This window comes from Mesocricetus auratus, unplaced genomic scaffold (genome assembly GCF_017639785.1).
Source record: "Mesocricetus auratus isolate SY011 unplaced genomic scaffold, BCM_Maur_2.0 Super-Scaffold_100004, whole genome shotgun sequence".
Classification (NCBI taxonomy): Eukaryota; Metazoa; Chordata; class Mammalia; order Rodentia; family Cricetidae; genus Mesocricetus; species Mesocricetus auratus.
In genome coordinates, this window is record NW_024429189.1 from 110,763,775 (window position 1) to 110,782,192 (window position 18,418).

Consider the following 18,418-nt stretch of genomic DNA (forward strand, 5'->3'; position numbering starts at 1 on the left):
GGCCGAGCAGTCGATGGAATCAAAGGCTTTTTTTAAAAAAAAGATGTATGCACTTTTGTATTCGAGAGGATGAAAGCCAACAGGGTGAAAAGCGATAGGGTGGAATTGGGAAAGGACCAAGGGAGCCCCAAAGAATTAGACCTAGAGTTCAAGATAGGTACATAGGAGAAAAGCGAGTTCCAGACAGTGTTTTCCAAAATCTGACAGCCGTTAAAGGAAATGGAGTAAGCCATTTCAAATTTTCAAGTGAGGAAGTTTCAAGTAGCCATCTGCTAGTATGCAGTGTACTCGCCAGCTGGCAGCTGAGTGTTTAAACTATGGTTCCTTAGATTAAAGCCTATAGTCCTAGCCTAGATTAATTGTGGACTACGAGTCCCTAGATGCATCGCGGCTGGAGCAGGAAGTAGTTTAGGGCTGACTACCTATTGGTGGCCGCTGGGACATACTGATTGGGAGGCCTTCCTCCACGTGAGCTCTATGACTCTGCCCTGTGGAGACATGCGTCCTGATCAGGCTTCCCAGTGGTACCGGCGAATGTCTGTCGTGTATGCAATCGGCGCCTGGTCGGTGCTGGGCTCGGCGATTTTCCTTACACGCAAACAGAAGGCGTCAGGTAGGTTTTCCCTGGAGAGATCGGCCTCGTAGCCGCTGCTTCCCGCTCTTCGCCCTGGGAATCATCGAAGACGACCTTCAGTGCTTGAACCCTGGAGTAATGCAAAACTGCTGCAAGCAGATACTTGGATAATTTGCAGTGATGGAATCTGCAAAGAACAAGACTCATCCAGGAACTATTAAGTATTGTCACCTGGATCTTATTTATTAACTAACACTGTCCCCATGTTCAGTTGGAACGTGTGAATTCACCTGGGTAGTGCCTGGTGGATCCAAAGGTTCTGATGGTGGCCAGAATGCTGCTCATTTCCTTGAGAGCAAGCAGTTTCAGGCCTTAACAGCAACCAAGGAGTTTTAAAATCATCCTAGTTATTGGGTGGAAAAGGAACCCCCGGAAACTTCAAATTACGTGCTGGAAATCGAAGGAATCACAAATCGGTGTAATCGCTAGGGTCTGGAGTGTTAGTGACTTTTAGTGGCTGAAGATACTCTAAATCAGTTATACCGGGTTGCTCGACCGAATAGACTAAAAACCATTGCATTGTGCTTTGTAGAAGGAATTTGTATGATATGTTAGGTATAGCTTAATAAAGCCATGTGTAAGAACTGCAAATTCTATTTGTCATGAAGGCTGCTAGTGGTTTGAAAGCTCACATGGTCATCATGTATAGACATCTGATAGCATAATCATACCTTGGTTTATGTTCAAGACATTAATGACTGGTGTCTAAGTTCTTTTCTTTTTTTTTAAGGTGATGGGGTAGAGCAAAAGGATGGCTCAAGGAATGAAATACCCGTTTCGACAAGTGAAGTCTCTGACTTAGAGAGGGAAATAAATGAACCCATTGAAGGGTCTTATGTGCAAACATTTGCAGAATATCCAGAAAAGTCTGTTCCTGTTACTCAAAGGATCCTGGATTATCTGAAGTCATGGACTGGTGGGCCTGGGCCAGAATCATGATCAGCTGCTGAATTCAGAAACCAAGGGCTTGACTCAGGCTTTGATAGATGCCTTGATTTCCATTTCGTGTTTGTGGAAAGAATGTATTTAATTTGATTTTGTAAAATATAATCATTAATAATGTGCAACAAGTGAATTCTTGGGGGACTGAAGACATAATTCAAGAGGTAGTTTTCTGTGTTTATATAGCTGGAAGGTTGATATAAACCATTAAATTTAAAAAATGACATTTATTTGTGAATGGTGTGTGTGTGTGTGTGTGAATGGTGAGTGTGTGTGTGTGTGAATGGTGAGTGTGTGTGTGTGTGAATGGTGAGTGTGTGTGTGTGTGTGTGTGAAGGGTGAGTGTGTGTGTGTGTGTGTGTGTAGGTCAGAGGACAGTTTGCAGGAGTTGGTTGTCTCCTTCCACTGTTGTTCCCAAGGATCAAACTCAGGTCATCAGGTACCTGCTGAACCATCTCATTGTCCTTGAAATGTCAGTTTTGAAAAATTTACTTATAGGGCTGGAGAGATGGCTCAGCAGCTAAGAGTACTTGCTGAGCCAGGGAGTAGTGGCATATGTCTTTAATCTGGCATTTGGAGGCAGAAGCAGGCAGATCTCTGCGAGTTTGAGTCCAGCCTGGTCTACAGAACGAGTTCTAGGCCACTCAGGGCTACACAGAAAAACCCTGTACTTGCTGCTCTTCCAGAGGACCAGAGTTCAGTTCTCAGCACCCACATCAGGCACTTTAGTCACCTATAACTAGCTCTAGGGATCTGATGCCTTTGGTCTCAGCGGGGACCTGCACTCAAGTGCACATTCCCGCTTGCAGATACACACACCTGCATGTAAGTAAAAGTAATAAAAACAAATCTTAAAACCATTGGTGTGTGCATGCATATTTGTACATGAGGGCAGGGACATGCCACAGCATAGGCAGAGAGGTCAGCGGACAACTTTAAATTCTGGTCCTGGTCCTAACCTCCCACCTTGTTTGAAACAGGATCTCTTTTTGTTGCCGTGCTGTGTCCCCCAGGCTAGCTGTACTGCAGGCTTCTGGGAGAGTCTCTTGTCTGTGCTGTAGCTGTGCTGGGATTCAACACATGCTTGTGCATCAGACTTTTTACATGGGATCCAAGCATCAAACACCCTGACTTACTGAGTAATCTCTCTGGCCTTGATAATGAAGATTACATTTAGCTTCTATAAGCTAAGTTTTCTGCAAGGAACTTATATAGCATATTTTTCATGCTGCTATTAGTACTTTAGGAGTTCCACTAAGGTTGGACTGAGTAAAATCTTCATGTTCAGTTGGGGAATTCAAAGCAGCCCTCTACCAGGTACCAGTGGGTGCTTTATTAACTTATTTTTTTTTTTGTGCCAATCCCAGTTCCCCCTCCCTTCTCTCTTCCCACTCCCTCCATTCCCCTCCTCCTCCCACTCTCTCCACTCCCCCCTTCTTCCCATCTGCTCCACGGAGAGAATAAGGCCTCCCCTAGAAAGTCTACTAAGTTTGGCCCATCATCTAGTTGAGGCAGGACTAAGGCACCTCTCCACCCCCACACCCCAGTGTCTAGGCTGGGCAAGGTATCTCTCCATGTAGAATGGGCATTAGTGTTAGAACTTGCACCCACTGCCATTGGCCTCATATATTGTCTCAGTCACACCATTGATGTGATGGTGTTTGTGGAGCTTAGCAGACATCTAACAAGAATTGTTCTCTCTCCTACCTTATGGAGACCTGGGTATCAAACTTGAGTCATCAGGCTTGGTAACATGTGCCTTTACCCAGTGAGACATCTCTTTGACCCTCCTGTCTTTTTTAACTTATTTACTCTGGAACAGTTTTTAGACTTTCTTTGCCTGGGTGTGAAAAATTGACTACTTGGTTGAATGTTCCTAGTTTATATATATTTAAAAATTAGATTTAGGTATAGAGTGTCATGCAGTCCAGCCTGCATTACATTTGCTGTATAGCTCTGTTCTTGAACTTAACCTCCTGCCTCTCTATCTCCAGTGTTCGTATTCCAGGTAGGTGCCACCATCCCTGGTTTATGTAACACTGAGGATTGAACCTAGGATTTTATACATGGTAGGCAAATTCTATACCGACTGTGCTACATTTCTAGCCCCAGGTTGAATTTTGTTGTTGCAGAATTACTATCATGTCCTTCAGTCCAGTATCAGAAAGCATGTGAAGTCCATTTATCTCATTACTGCTATTGGTATCTTAGACAACTTAATAAGGCAATTTTTGCATTCAGTATTTAATATTTAAGAATACTGTAATAGGCTTCCAGACCTTAGTAGGCACCCAGACCTTTACACATTGACAAGATGATGGTAAGTACCATTCAGGCCATAAAACTCAATATGTAGGCAGCATCACCTGCCAAAATCCATTGAAGTTCATAATTCTGAAAAAGTCTCTAAATGTATTAACCTTACTTTTTGGCTTCAGTAATTCACTTTGGGCTAACTATTAACTGAAGTATATCAACCTAGAATATGTTTTTTGTGCTTAAAAGCTTACCCTGGGGCTGGAGAGATGATTCAGTGGTTAAGAGCACTTGACTGCTCTTCCAGAGGACCCAGGTTCAATTCCCGGCACCCACATGATGGCTCACAACTGTCTGCAACTCCTGTTCTAGGGGACCTGACACCCGAGCACAGACATGTATGTAAGAAAAACAAAAACAAACAAAAAACAAAACTCACCCTGAAAAAGGGTCAGCACTGCATTGAGATCCTGAATACCCAGTGTAGTTGTGGCTGGCTAATAAAGACTTTCTATTGGCTTAAACCCATGTCTGAGCAGTCTTCTTAGGTGGACATCTGACAACAATACAAGTTTGTGGGCCTTTTTTGTTTTGAGACAAAGTCTCACTCTGTATCACAGGTTGGCCTTGAACTTTCTGCCTCCAGAATGCTTGCATCACTGATGTGGGGTCACCATTCCCTGGAGTCTTCTGGCCAAATGACATCTCCTTGCTTTTTACCAAATGCTTTTCTGAACCTACCAATGCTAGTAGAGGCCTTCAAAGGGGAGACATTCTGAACTAGGCGAACCTTTTCTGAGATCCCCATTTCTTTTTCTAGGAAGAGTGTCATATTGTTCACATTGGTGGTCTTCAACTCAGGGATTTAACTCCTGCTTCATCCCAAATAGCTGGGATGCTCTCTTCTCTCTCTTCCCTCCCTTTCTCCCATATCTTTGTTGTTTTCGTTATAAACACGTGTTCTACCTACCACTGAGCTACAAAGATATTTTTTAGTAATGAAAACTTGCTATAGTAATAGCTGTGGCTTTTTGTGGCCTTCTAAGCACCCTTACAGTTTATTTTATTCAAATTTCCTAACAACCATATAATAGAGCTAATTATTAGATTTGTATTAGGAAGGAATTAGACTTCTACACTCATATACCTATCTACTACCGTGACATGTCTTCAGAGCCCAAAATGGCTATTTTAGCAGCAGATCCTTTTGTATTTAGCAACAGGCTTGCTGCTGAGGTTGGAGAACAATTGAAGATTTTTGGGAAACCTGGGATCGGAGGAAAAGGACTCAGGGCAAAGTAGAGGGAGAAAGAAACTAGAGCAGAATTTAAGGTGTGTCTGGGTATAGTGGAGTCTGGGCTGCCAGTTTGGGACTATATTAAGGGATTAGAATGGAGCTCAGCTGAGATGGGGCGGGGCCTACCACGGATGGGCGAGGTCATAGGTAGGTGGCAGGTGAGCGTGATTGACTTGGGCGTGACCAATTGGTGGGTAGGTGTGGCCGACGTGGGCGCGCCGCAGCTTAGTGGACGGGTCCTCCCGGGGCGCTTCCGGGTGTTACCGGTAGAGGGCTCCGGCCGGGGAGCTGCCGGCGGAGTTGCAAGGTCTGTCCACACGGCCTGTCCCTGTAGCCACAGCCGCCGCCATGAAGGCCGTGGTGCAGCGCGTCACCCAGGCTAGCGTCACAGGTCAGTCGGGCGGGGCCGGGCCCGGGAGGAACAGCCTCTGACCCCCGCGACCCGCTGTTCCGTGTGAGGGTTCCCCGCAGCCCCGAGTTGCCGGGCAGCTCCAGCCAGCGCCGTGGCCGAGAAGACCTGGCACGTGCTTGGCCTCTCACAGCCTCAGGCTCCGTGCTTTGGGTGCAGCATAAACCCTCATCATTGTCGTCATCATCATTATAATCATGTCATCTTCGTGTGTGTGTGTGTGTGTGTGTGTGTGTGTGTGTGTGTGTGTGTGTGTGTGTGTGTGTGTCGTACAGACAAGGTGGCAGAATCTGAGAGCATCCCTAGGGCCCGTTCTTGAATGTACTGTTGCACAAACAACACACGGAGCGTTTCTGGAGCGGACTCCCCCGTTTCCCACCTCCTTATCTGAAATGTTGTAATTTAGCATCCCCCCTTTTGCATCTTTTCTTTTTTTAAAGATACTTGGCTCATGATAAAATGCACAGATGAAGAACTGCTCATTGTTTAAGGACTAACAGTTGTGTGCAAATACATGAAGGCATCCCAACTAGGTACAGATGTCAGTCTCTGAACCCTTCCTTCAGCCACGAGTCAGAACCACAGAATTCAGGATGGCATGTTTCTTTTTTCCACTAATTAATGTGCCAAGACGTTCAACTGATAGTCATTGGTTGAATGTGGTAGTCTAGTTGAAGCAACCAGGATCCAGATGGCTATTGTTCCTACTGTAGTTATTTGAAAAGTATTTAAAAAATTGAAACAACAGGTGCCACACTTATGGTCTTTTAAGTAAAAAAAATACATTTATTTATTTAGTGTGTGTCTGTGTGTGTTTCTTCGAGTAACAGAACACTGGTGCCCGGGCTAGAGGACAATTTAGAGATGTTGCTACCATGTAGGTCCTTGGGATTCAGCTGAGGGAATCAGGCTTGTCAGCAAGTGCCTTCACCTGCTGAGCCATCACTTATCTAGTGTTAATTATATATATGCAGAATTGCATTTTTAGGTCAGATGCCATGGCAAGCACGTGTAATCACAGCTACTTTGGAGGCTGAGGCAGGAGGATCACTTGAGCCCAGGAGTTCAATTGGACAACAAAAGGAACCCAATAACACCCTCCCCTCCCAAAGTTTCAGTTCAAGTAATAGAGATTTCTTTTTCTTCAAGCCATTTATTTTATAACAGATATGCGACCTTTAGTCTACAAAGTGTAAATCTGAATCCAAGACCCCTCCTCCACCAAGTACCTATACCACATGTGTAGGCTCCGAGAGTCCACTTTTGAGTCCCACTTAGTGATTTGCAAGCAGCTCTGTTAACTTTGGTTTTAGGAACCATCCTGGATTAATGAGGAGAACAGGACTGGAGTTTATGGGACTTTAGTAACATTTCAGTAAATATTCAAGTACAAGAAAGCTTGGAAAATTCATTGATGAAAGATTGTTTGGCACTTTTAGGGAGAATTTGTCTACTTTATGTGGTCATCACCAACATGCTTAAATTTTGAGCTTTGATCCCTTGAGCCCTCCATACTGCTGATCTGGAGTTTGGAAAATGTATCTTTGGTTGTAGCTTGGTGGCCCATTCCTGTCATCCCAGCTCTCTGGGGGCAGAGGGTGGAGTCTCCAGCATGGTCTACCTAGTGAATTGAAGGCCAAACTGAGCTATATAATGAAACCTTGTCCTATAAAACCAAGACCTGGGGGTGTGCTGGCATAGCATGTGCAAGGCCCTGGGCTGGTACTTGCATGAATGTCTAATGCTCTTGGAATTTCCCTAGGGAGTCCTTTGGTCAGACCTGAGCTTAACCTAATGAGACAATTCAGGATAAGAGTTAGTAAGTGAGGGGGCTGGAGAGATGGCTCAGAGGTTAAGAGCACTGACTACTCTTCCAGAAGACCTGAGTTCAATTCCCAGCAACCACATGGTGGCTCACAACCATCTGTAATGAGATCTGGCACCCTCTTCTGGCCTGCAGGCATGCAGGCAGGCAGAATACTGTAATAAATAAATCTTAAAAAAAAAAAAAGAGTTAGTAAGTGACCTGAATAACAGTTGTCTAGAGTGGATGGGCCCAATGCCTGTAGCTGCCAAGGTTGTGTCTGAGTTGTAATGGGACATTATCAAGAAGTTGCCAAGGGGAGCAACTTATTTCCATTGTATGAAGCAATTATATAGGGCCTGTGCAATGGTTTAGCCAGCAAAAACATTTACCAAATCTGTGTACCTGAAGAGAGAACCAACTCCTACAAGTTGTCCTCTGGCACATCCAAATCACATAAATAGATAAATATTAAAAAGTCAGTCAATTGTAATCATGTAAATAAGTCACCCCGATTCAAAGATAAAGTTGTTATATATACAATCTATGCAGATGGAGTCCTAGGCTGCTAAAGGGTTGTAAGGTATTTTGCTCAGGGAGGAGTGTATACAAAGTCCAAACCAAGTGGCATTTCAGTTTGCTAAACTGGTCCCTATGCTTGCCTGCCCCATTACTTTGATACTTACATGCTGAAGAAAAACGCTAGGAATCATTAAAAGTCATTCTTTTCTATATGCCATAATGTTTCTGTAAGAGCATAAAACTTGGTGTATACTGTAAAAAGAATACAACTCATACATGTGATAGTCTCAAATCTGAGTAGAGGTGTTTCGGGCAGTGTTTATTGTTGCATGGTATGTATGCGTGTTGTGTGTTCAGAACCAAGGCCGCATTATAGGGGAGTGATGCAGCATGATTGTCTACAGCCAGAAGCACATTGGACACATTGTATGTCTGGTTTTGCATTAAGTTTTGGTATTTGCACATTCAGAAACCTATTGATGCCTATTCCTGACAGGAATGTTAGGTCAGTACAAAACAAAACGAAAACCAACAGTAATACAATGAAATTGGGCAAAAAGGAGAAAATTATCAAGGTTGTTACTTAAAATGTGGATGTAATTTCACCATCATAATGATGAATATTAATTTATATGTCATGACAATGTTTAAGATATTGGCTAAAGGTAGTAGGGAATACAGTTGAATGTAAAGACGTACACAGATATTAGATGGTGTTCTTAGAGTTTTTTTTTTTTTAATGGACAAAGGTTATATGATTCAAAAGATTTAGAGCTCATTGGCTCAGAATGCCATTCTGGTAACACACTGGGAGATGCCAGCAGTTTCTGAAGTGACACTTAACATGTAAGCCACAGTGCTTATGAATAGTGAATTCACCTTTGCAGTCAGCATGAAAAACTTATTTGTTTATATGCCATGAACATTTTCCATTCTGTGCCATGTGCGTTTTGCATCACTAGATCTGCTGATCGGATCTCCTTTCTGAGAATTAATCCGGCCGAGCTGGAGTCTCTTGGGGAGGAAATCCCTGTTCTCATTTTCAGAAGCATGTATGAGACTGTGGAAAGTTCTAGGCATTTACCCAAAGTTGCAGATAAAATCCGGTGCTAAAATCCTGGTCAACGATTATTCACCTTCCAGCTCTCATTTGTTCTGGATAAGAAACTAGAGTTGGGGGCTGGAGAGATGGCTCAGAGGTTAAGAGCACTGACTGCTCTTCTAGAGGTTCTGAGTTCAATTCCCAGCTACCACATGGTGGCTCACAACCATCCGTAATGAGATCTGGTGCCCTCTTCTGGCCTGCAGACATACATGGAGGCCAGATGTTGTATTCATAATAAATAAATAAATCTTAAAAAAAAAAAGAAACCAGAGTGGATGGCATTTATTGGCTCATATACTCACTGACTTTAATCAAAGAAGTTGTAAGAAGGATGTGTGATGTTAAGGTTGGTCATAGGGTGACTGAAAAATGCTTCATGATGCCTGAGTACATCTGTGTCTTTTTTCCCTTTTGGTTCCTGGTAGTTGGAGGAGAGCAGATAAGTGCCATTGGACGGGGCATCTGTGTGTTGCTGGGTATTTCCGTGGAAGATTCACAGAAGGAACTGGAGCACATGTAAGATTTAGATTTCTAAGTCATTGCTAAGTCATGAGCTGTGTGCTGGTCATCCTGGCCACGCCTGTAATATTTTGTGCTTATAAGCCAAGTCTGTGTTGATTTTAACCATTATTCCATGCAGATAAGACTGAGGAGAGTACTGTGCCCAACCTCAGTCACTGTCAGCAGGTGGAATAGGACCCCAGTTTCCCTTATCCCCACGTGTCATCACCTCTTCAGACAATGTTTCTCTTTAAAGTGGACCAATATGACTTGAGTTAAGCAAAATGTCCAGTTATTCACTGGTCATATAAGAAAGGATTGGAACTCAGGTTCATTTCCTTTGTTCTAGGGCATGAACAACTTGTCCAGTGAAAACCTGAACTGGAATTAGAATCTGGGCTGGGTCCTCTGAAGGTGGTGCTTTGCTTATCAAGGCAAGAGAGTGTACCATGCTGCTTCCAGGCTGGCTGTCTTAATAGGTCAGTCTTTATCTGTAACTGCTTCTTGCCTAGCACCACATACTATATTCAGTTCAGATGCTGCTCCTTGATGCTCAAGAGTCTCACTATAGCTCTGTCCTATTGCCCCATTGTTATTACATTAAAAGTCAGGCTCAGAACCTAGTCCCTACTAAGATTTTGATGACTAGTAAGGGTAGTTTGATTTTTCAGAGGTGTTGGTATTATAGAGTGAGTCCCTTAGGAGCTCCAATGTAGTAGAATGGGTAATAATTGGTCCTGGGTCTAGATTTCCTTAATGCTGGCATGGCTAATCTTGATCATCTGTTTGATTGGGTTGAGATGTTCATAGGAGATTAGTGAAGCACTCACACCTCTGGGTATGTTTGTGAGTGTCTTTCCAGAGAGGAGTAACTAAGGGAAAGGCTTCTTAGTGGATATAGATAGCACCATCCCATAGGCTGGGTCCCAGATGGAAGAAAAGGAGAAACATGCTAGCCATGTCAGGAGCTGCCCTGCTCTGCCATGCCTTCCCTGCCATAGTAAGGTAGTAATGTTAAACTCTGCTTGCTTCTTGGGTCTGTTTACTTGAAATAACCTTTTCTATCCTTTTGCCCTTAGGCTATGTCCCATTCATGATGTAGAAGTGTTTCTTGTATGTATCAGAAAGATCAATCCTGTTTTTCAATCCAGTCTGTTAGTCTATATCTTTTTATAGGGGAATTGAGACTATTGACATTGAGAGTTATTAATGAACACTATTTATCAGTTCCTGTTATTTGTTATTTTTGTGTGGGGGTTGCCCCCTTTGGTTTACTGTTCTAGGATTATTATTCTTTGTCTCCTCTTTATTGTAGTTGTTTTTCCCATCAGATTGAAAATTTTCTTCTAGTTTCTCTTACTTGGATATGAATTGATGAACAAAAATTGCTTAAATTAGGGGCTGGAGAGATGGCTCAGAGGTTAAGAGCACTGACTGCTCTTCCAGAAGTCCTGAGTTCAATTCTCAGCAACCACATAGTGGCTCACAACCATCTACAATTCAATCTGGTGCCTTCTTTTGGCCTTCAGGCAGAACACTGTATATGTAATAAATAAATAAATCTTTTTTAAAAATTGCTTAAATTTGTTTATTTATTTTTGGTTTTTTGAGGGTTTCTCTGTGGCTTTGGAGGCGTCCTGAAACTAGCTCTTATAGACCAGGCTGGCCTCAAACTCACAGAGATCCACCTGCGTCTGCCTCCCGAGTGCTGGGATTAAAGGTGTGTCCACCACTGCCTGGCTTTAAATTTGTTTTTATCTTGAAATCTTTTTGTTTCTTCTTTGACTGTGATTGATAGTTTTGCTAGGTATAGTAGTCTGGCCAGGTATCTGTGGTCTCTTAGAGCTTTTAGAACATCTATCCAGGCCCTTCTGGCTTTTAGAGTCTCCATTGAAAAGTCAGGTGTTAGTCTAATAGGCCTGCCTTTATATGTGACTTTTTTCCCCCCTTGTAGCTTTTTTTTTTTTGAAAAGATTTATTATTATGTATATCGTGTTCTGGCATGTGTTCTGGCATCTCATTATAGATGGTTGTGAGCCACCATGTAGTTGCTGGGAATTGAACTCAGGACCTCTGGAAGAGGAGTTTTAACCTTTGAGCCATCTCTCCAGCCCCCCCTTTGTAGCTTTTAATGTCCTTTTTTTTGGTTCTGTATATTTAGTGTTTTGATTATTATATGTCATAGGGAGTTTCTTTTCTGTTCTTGTCTATTTGGTGGCTTCTTACACCATCATAGACATTTCTTTCTTTAGATGGGGAAATTTTCTCCTATGATTAAAAAAAATTGTGATTTTGCCCTGTGTTTCTTTTCCTTCCTCTATATAAAGATAACATTCATAGGTTTGGTCTTTTCATAGTGCTTCAGATTTCCTGGATGTTTTGTGCCTAGATTATTTTAAGATTTAACATTTTCTTTGATTGAGCTATCTATGTCTTTTACTTTGTCTTCAAGACCTGAAATTTTCTCTTCTATGTCTTTTAGTCTGCTGGTGAGGCTTACCTCTGAGATTTTTTTTTCACATACTGAATTTTTCCTTTTCTGGTTTATTTCGGTTTATGCTTTCTTTTGTGATTTTATTTCTTTGTTAAATCCCACTTTTATGCCTTGAACTGTTTTCATTTTTTTTATCCAACTGTTTCTTTATGTCTTTATAGTCTTTTTTTTTTAAAGATTTGTTTATTTATTACATATACAGTGTTCTGCCTGAAGGCCAGAAGAGGGCACCAGATTGAATTGTAGGTGGTTGTGAGCCACCATGTGGTTGCTGGGAATTGAACTCAGGGCCCCTGGAAGAGCAGTCAGTACTCTTAACCTCTGAGCCATCTCTCCAGCCCCCTGTCTTTACAGTCTTTATAAGGTATTTATTCACACCCTCCTTAAGGTCTCTGAACATATTCACAATTGCTATTTTGAGGTTCTTGTCTTATGTCTCAGCTAATTGCTTTCCTCAGAGCCTGTTGTAATAGTTTGCTGACTTCTGGAAGAGGCATATTGGCTAGGTTGTTCATATTTGTGTTTTGGGATCAAGACATCTAGAGTTTGACATTTAAGGTGTTTCTTGGTGTAGATATCTGGTCCCTTCTTTGGTTGCTGTTGTTCACTCTGGGTCCTAAGTCAAGTGAGGTAGGTGGCTGTGAGGTCCCTGGGAAAGAGTGGGTCACTGGGAGTCACAATGGACATAGGTTTAAAGGAAAGGCTGAAAGGGGCAGCAGGAAAGAACTAGGGATCCCTGGGTCTGCACCAAGAGGCTGAGTGCCTAGGGGCTGGAGGTGGTCTGGGAGGAGGCACTCCTGGTTGCAGCTAGAGCAGGACAAAGGGTAAGTCTAGAGAGATTGGAATGGAAGACAGGAAGGAGGATAAATATTGTCTCCCTGAGTCTCAGCCTGGCGTGGGTGCTATGAGTCCCTGGAGAGAGTGACTCTATGGTTGGTAGAAGTCACAAAGGAGTAAAGATGGACTAGAAGGTGAGCATTAGCAAGTATCTTTTCCTAAATGTTCTTGATATTTGCAATACACATGAGTTTTCTCTCAGTATTTGCTGAACAACATTTTGAATAGGTAGTTCATTTCTGTGTAAAGATTGAATTCTTCCATAAAAAGTTAGAACTGGACACATGTTCAGACATATACCCAAACTTGAAGTTTCAGAAACTGGTGGCTATAATCTTTTATTTTTAAATTATTTTTATTTATTTATTTTGGTTTTCCAAGACAGGGTTTCTCTGTATTGTTTTGGAGGCTGTCCTGGAACTCTCTGTAGACCAGGCTGGCCTCGAACTCACAGAGATCCGCCTGCCTCTGCCTCCCGAGTGCTGGTATTAAAGACGTGCGCCACCAATGCCTGGCTATTTTTAAATTATTGAAAAACTTTTCATAGCATTGTAAGTCCAGTTAGTGCTACCTGTGTGCACATGGGTATGGGTCTATCTATCATCTAGAGCATGGGCAATATATCAATGGCCACATCCCCAAATAAAACTAGTTCCCTCTTTACGATCACCACCACTAGTTTCCAGTAACTCCTCAGAGAGGAATGGGGCCTTATGAGCATGTCCACTGTTAATGCTGTTGACTGGCTTTATCTTGTGCAAATGACCAAACACTTGTAAACTTATGAGTATAGCATCCATGCCGTGTCCACAGGACAGTATTTCATGTTATTCCTCCTTGTCCTCCAGCTCTTGTATTCTTTCTACCTCCTCCCCTGCAGTGTTCCTAGAGTCTTGAAGGGATAGTTGGTATAGATGTCTTATTTAGGGCTGAACCTTCATAGCCACGAATTCTTGTCACTTTGATCAGTCATTAGACTTTCATTGACTGCTGCCCACTGAAAAAGAAGTTTCTGTGATCAAGGTTGGGACCCACACAGATCTATGGGTATATGCATAAACATATACCCATATGGTATATGGGCAAGGACAGGAATGAATATTAGATTGACTTTGAAATGAAAAAACATTAAGGTAAGTAATAGCTAAGGGGGGATTAGTTGGAATATTGTTGGAGCTCACAGATTCTAGAGATTTAAAGCTGTGGAAGTTTGAAGTTAAGCAAAAGAGGAAGGAATAAGGATGAGAGAAAGAAGATGTAGGAATAAGAGGGAAAGTATATGAGATAAGGGTGAAAAGTCTAGAAAAAAATGTCATACAGTCAACTGGGTAGGGAAACACACAAAACAATTCTAACTGAAAAATACATCAAGACAAACAAAACCATCATGAGCCATAAATGCAAAGAATTGAGATCAGATACTAGAGAGTAAGAAAAAAAATACTTATAAAATCAATGCTAGCATTACTATGTTGAGCTAGAAGGTGAAATTCTCAGATCCCTCTGACTTTAGTAGGCTCTACTTTGTGCTGTGTCAGAGAGGGGTGGAAGAGAGCTGTTGTCTGTAGTTTTTGTGTTCCATGTGGTTATGGGGTGCGTGCGTGCGTGCGCGTGTGTGGTTGTACCTCCTTTCCTGTTAGTTCTTTTGGACCACACACTCCACCTTGACTTTTGAGCCTGAAGGTGTGTGAGGAGCAGAACTCCCCTGCAGTTTCTACAGCTTTCTTGCAGTTTTGGTGGCTGTAGTCTTAAGTCCACTGATGACTGCTCTGAAACAGAAGGGCTGTGAAAAAAGAGTCACAGAACAGGCGTTTCAAGCAGGACTGTTATTATTGAGAGCACAGGTGAAGAAATGAGGCATGGCTCACTAACATGCCCATATTGCAGCTTCTGTGAGTGATGGAGTCACCTGTGCTTCTTTCTTTGGAAGTATGGAGTATGTTGGCAGTCTTGTGATTCTTCAGTAGCTTCTGTGAGTGATGGAGTCACCTGTGCTTCTTTCTTTGGAAGTATGGAGTATGTTGGCAGTCTTGTGATTCTTCAGTAGCTTCTGTGAGTGATGGAGTCACCTGTGCTTCTTTCTTTGGAAGTATGGAGTATGTTGGCAGTCTTGTGATTCTTCAGTAGCTTCTGTGAGTGATGGAGTCACCTGTGCTTCTTTCTTTGGAAGTATGGAGTATGTTGGCAGTCTTGTGATTCTTCAGTAGCTCTCACTGCTCTCTTTCCCCATAGGGTTCGAAAGATTTTAAATCTGCGTGTGTTTGAGGATGAGAGTGGGAAACACTGGTCCAAGAACGTGATGGATAAGCAGTACGAGGTGCTGTGTGTCAGCCAGTTTACCCTCCAGTGTGTCCTCAAGGGGAACAAGCCCGACTTCCACCTGGCGATGCCCACAGAGCAGGCGGAGAGCTTCTACAACAGCTTCCTGGAACAGCTGCGCAAGAGCTACAGGCCAGAGCTCATCAGAGGTAGGTGGGCTCACGCTGTGTGAGGCCCTGGGTGGGCTCACACTGGAAAAAGACACTGGAGCAAATAAGGTCCTGGGTTCAGTTCCCCTGCATCAAAACAACATTCCCTCCTCAAATAAAAAGAAACGGTTGTAGAGTGTAGTCTTTTCCTTGCCAGTCGCTTGGGCCCTGCCATGCTGTCTGAATCCCCCAAATAACACACAGGATGCTATATTAATTATAAAGCTGTTGGCTGTTTGCTTGGTTTCTTACTGGCTAGCTCTGACTTAAGTAATTACCCCATAATTGTTAATCTAAGTATTTCTCTTACTGGAGAAAGGGTCCGGACCTCTTACTCCTATGGCGGCTACATCATGTCTGACTCTGCCTCTCTTTCCCAGAATCCTCCTTGACTCCTAGTCCCACCTATCTTGCTTCCCTATTGGCCAACAGTGCTTTATTCAACAACCAATAAGATACAGATTTACAGAATTACATCTCCCATCAAACAGTGAAATTAATTATGACAATGTTTTAAAAAGTTTATTTTAAAACTATGTGTGTGTGTGTGTGTGTGTGTAGGCATATGCATGGGAGTGCAGGTGTGCACACAGGTCAGAAGTGTGTCAGATCCCCTGAAGCAGGAATTAACACAGTGAGTTGCCTGACATGGATGCTGGGAACTGAACTCCAGTTCTTTGCAAGAGCAGCAAAAGTTCCTAAACCCTGAGCCTTCTCTCTAGCCCTGTAGGCTTATTTTTATTTGGTTTAATATATGTAGAATATTGTGGTATTTATCAGGTAATCAGTATGAAAAGTTCTGAGATTCTATATCTATCATTTATCTACCTATCTACCATTCTCCATATCTATAAGATATAGCCTTTGTGTGTTTGTGGACAAGAGTGGGAGACGCTGGTTCAAGAGCATAATGGATAAAAGCAGTATAAGGCACTGTGGGTCAGCCAGTTCACCCTCCAGTGTGTCCTCAGTGTGTCCTCAGGGGAAACACACACACACAGACACACACAGACACACACGCACACAGACACACAGACACACATGCGCACACACACACACACGTTTTACATGTGTGTGTATTCACATGTGTATAAAAATGTGTGCATATACATATGTATAAAAAGGCCTGTTTTTATTTTAAAGGTTAGAATCCTGAGGCTGGAGAGAGAGTTTAGTGGGTGGGAGTGCCTACTTGCTGTGAAAGCAAGAGGACCTGAGTTTGGATCTCCTCACCACACGACGATGGTGAACATGGCTGTGACCCAGTTTAGAGGTCTTGACTGGGTTCATTTTCTCTGCTAAAGAATTAAAAAGCAGGAAACATCTGAAGCACAACAGGTAGCAGCAGAGAAATCAAAGCACCGAAGTCAAAATCAGGAGCGGAAGAAAGGCGCTGATTGAGGGCGTGCGTGCCATGCACACAGAGGCGCACAGAGAAAGAGACCCTCTCTAAAGCAGCGGGGGAATCCGGGTGGGGCTGATAGAGGCGCACAGAGAAAGAGACCCTCTCTAAAGCAGCGGGGGAATCCGGGTGGGGCTGTTTAAAACCTCTGAAGGGTTTTCCTTCCCTAGTTTAGGATTGGCGACTTTGACAAACACTAGGATTTGTTTGGCCCAGAAGAACTGTTGTGTGCTGGGTGAAGAGGACTCCCACACAGCAGCACCCCTCTAGAGCCAGGTGTGTGCTGGGTGAAGGGATCGTCCAGACAGCCGGGGCTTCCCCCCAGACCCAGGATTAGGCATAAATTGCATCCAAACACTTTTCACAAAGAGACCCTTTAGTAAGTAGGGAAGAAAAGTTCAAGTGGCTGCTTTCCGACTCAGGTAGAAATAAACAACAGCAAATGACCTTGCAGGTGTCATTCTTTTCTTTTTCTTTTTCTTTTTGAGACACTCTTATTTACATATCCATCCCTCCATTCCCTCGCCCTCCCATCCTTCCATGCTTCCCACGACCCCCAACACATCCCCCACCCACTCCCCAGGGACAGTGAGACCCTCCATGGGGGATCGTCAAAGTCCATCACATCTCCGTATCTGGGCTGCAATAGTATCTCTCCTTAGGGCAGGTATCATTCTTAAGAGGAGGATAAGGGGAGGCCCGTGTTGGAATGGGCCAGGAAGGTAAAGGAGATAGAGGATGAGGGAGAAGCGGAAGGGGACGAGGTTAAGGGTGTTAGGCATACAGCGGCAAAATGGTAGCACCTGCGGCACAGCGGGTGATGGATGGCGGGCGGGTGGGAAACAGAGACCTGTAGACAGGACTCATGTTGAAAGTTTTATTGAGGGGGAAGTGAGAAAGTAAGGGAAGGAAAGAGAAAAGACGTAAAGAGACAAAGAGACAGAGAGAGGACAGAAGAGAAGAGGGAGACAGGAGAAGCCCTGTTTGCCTTTTCAGGGGAACAGCGGAAAGAGAGAACAGGAGTGGGTGGAGTTTTTCTTTTAAAGGACCAGGGTACATACACAAGAGCAGGTGGGTGAGAGGCGGTCGTGGTTTACCTGACTTACAGCAAAGGGGCAGGGATATTTGTCCAGGAGGGACAAAGGACTGCCTCTGTATAGAGAGAAGACAGACATGGAACAGGCAAATGGTGGTTTATAAAGGTTAAGGGCGGAAACCGGTGTTAGGATGAAGTATTTAATTTTAATTGGGCATGTTAATTAGGTCAGCCAAAGTGGGGTTCTGATTGCTGGACTTTGGCTGTTAGCATCAGGAGGAGGAAGTGGTCAAAAAAGGGATTAGACCTTGGTGGCTAGCTTTAGGAATGTAATCTAATGGTTTTTAGCAAGGCAGAGGGAATGGGGGAGAAAGGCGAAGCCTCCCAGAGCTCATGCTCTAGTGGGCTAGAGTCCCTCCAACCAGTCCTGAGCAGGCCTTGAATTCCTTAGCCAATCAGCATGGGGCCTGCTGGTGGGAGACAGAGGCTACAAAGCCTTTGTTTTAAGCTGCCAGGGTTTTGTCTCAGATCAGGAGGGTGAGGAAGAAGTTGGCCATTTTCTGCTGACCGTCTCCAGCTCCAAATCTTTATCTCTTATTATTATTGTATGCATGTGAGTGTGTTTCTTTTTATTCTCTTCCTTGTAAACATCTGTCCATTTGTCATGAAGAAACACACACAGTATTTTTAAAAATCAAATCCCAGCCCTTG

The 18,418-nt window shown here is 43.4% G+C and overlaps 2 protein-coding genes across 3 annotated transcripts in view; both read left to right on the top strand.

The window, feature by feature from the left end:
• The first annotated feature begins 460 nt into the window (after nt 1-460).
• On the top strand, nt 461-1,698 carry Smim26 (small integral membrane protein 26). The gene is made up of 2 exons (XM_040746428.1): nt 461-613; nt 1,365-1,698. The coding sequence occupies exons 1-2, from the start codon at nt 478-480 to the stop codon at nt 1,571-1,573; spliced, it is 345 nt and encodes a 114-aa protein (XP_040602362.1). The 5' UTR covers nt 461-477; the 3' UTR covers nt 1,574-1,698.
• A 3,659-nt stretch (nt 1,699-5,357) lies between these two features.
• The window catches only part of Dtd1 (D-aminoacyl-tRNA deacylase 1), a 136,080-nt gene continuing 123,019 nt past the window's right edge, over nt 5,358-18,418 (top strand). For both annotated transcript variants that reach the window (XM_040746429.1, XM_040746430.1), the window contains exons 1-3: nt 5,358-5,520; nt 9,395-9,485; nt 15,034-15,269. In XM_040746429.1, the coding sequence (XP_040602363.1) occupies nt 5,478-5,520; nt 9,395-9,485; nt 15,034-15,269 (370 nt within the window). In that variant the 5' untranslated portion in view covers nt 5,358-5,477. The remainder of the gene's footprint in view (nt 5,521-9,394; nt 9,486-15,033; nt 15,270-18,418) is intronic.

What these genes read in the sequence shown, in the direction of transcription:
- Smim26 (XM_040746428.1), top strand. Translation starts at nt 478, where the DNA reads ATGACTCTGCCCTGTGGAGACATGCGTCCTGATCAGGCTTCCCAGTGG. An exon ending in ACGCAAACAGAAGGCGTCAG is followed by an intron (nt 614 to 1,364) that starts GTAGGTTTTCCC and finishes TTTTTTTTTAAG; the next exon opens with GTGATGGGGTAGAGCAAAAG.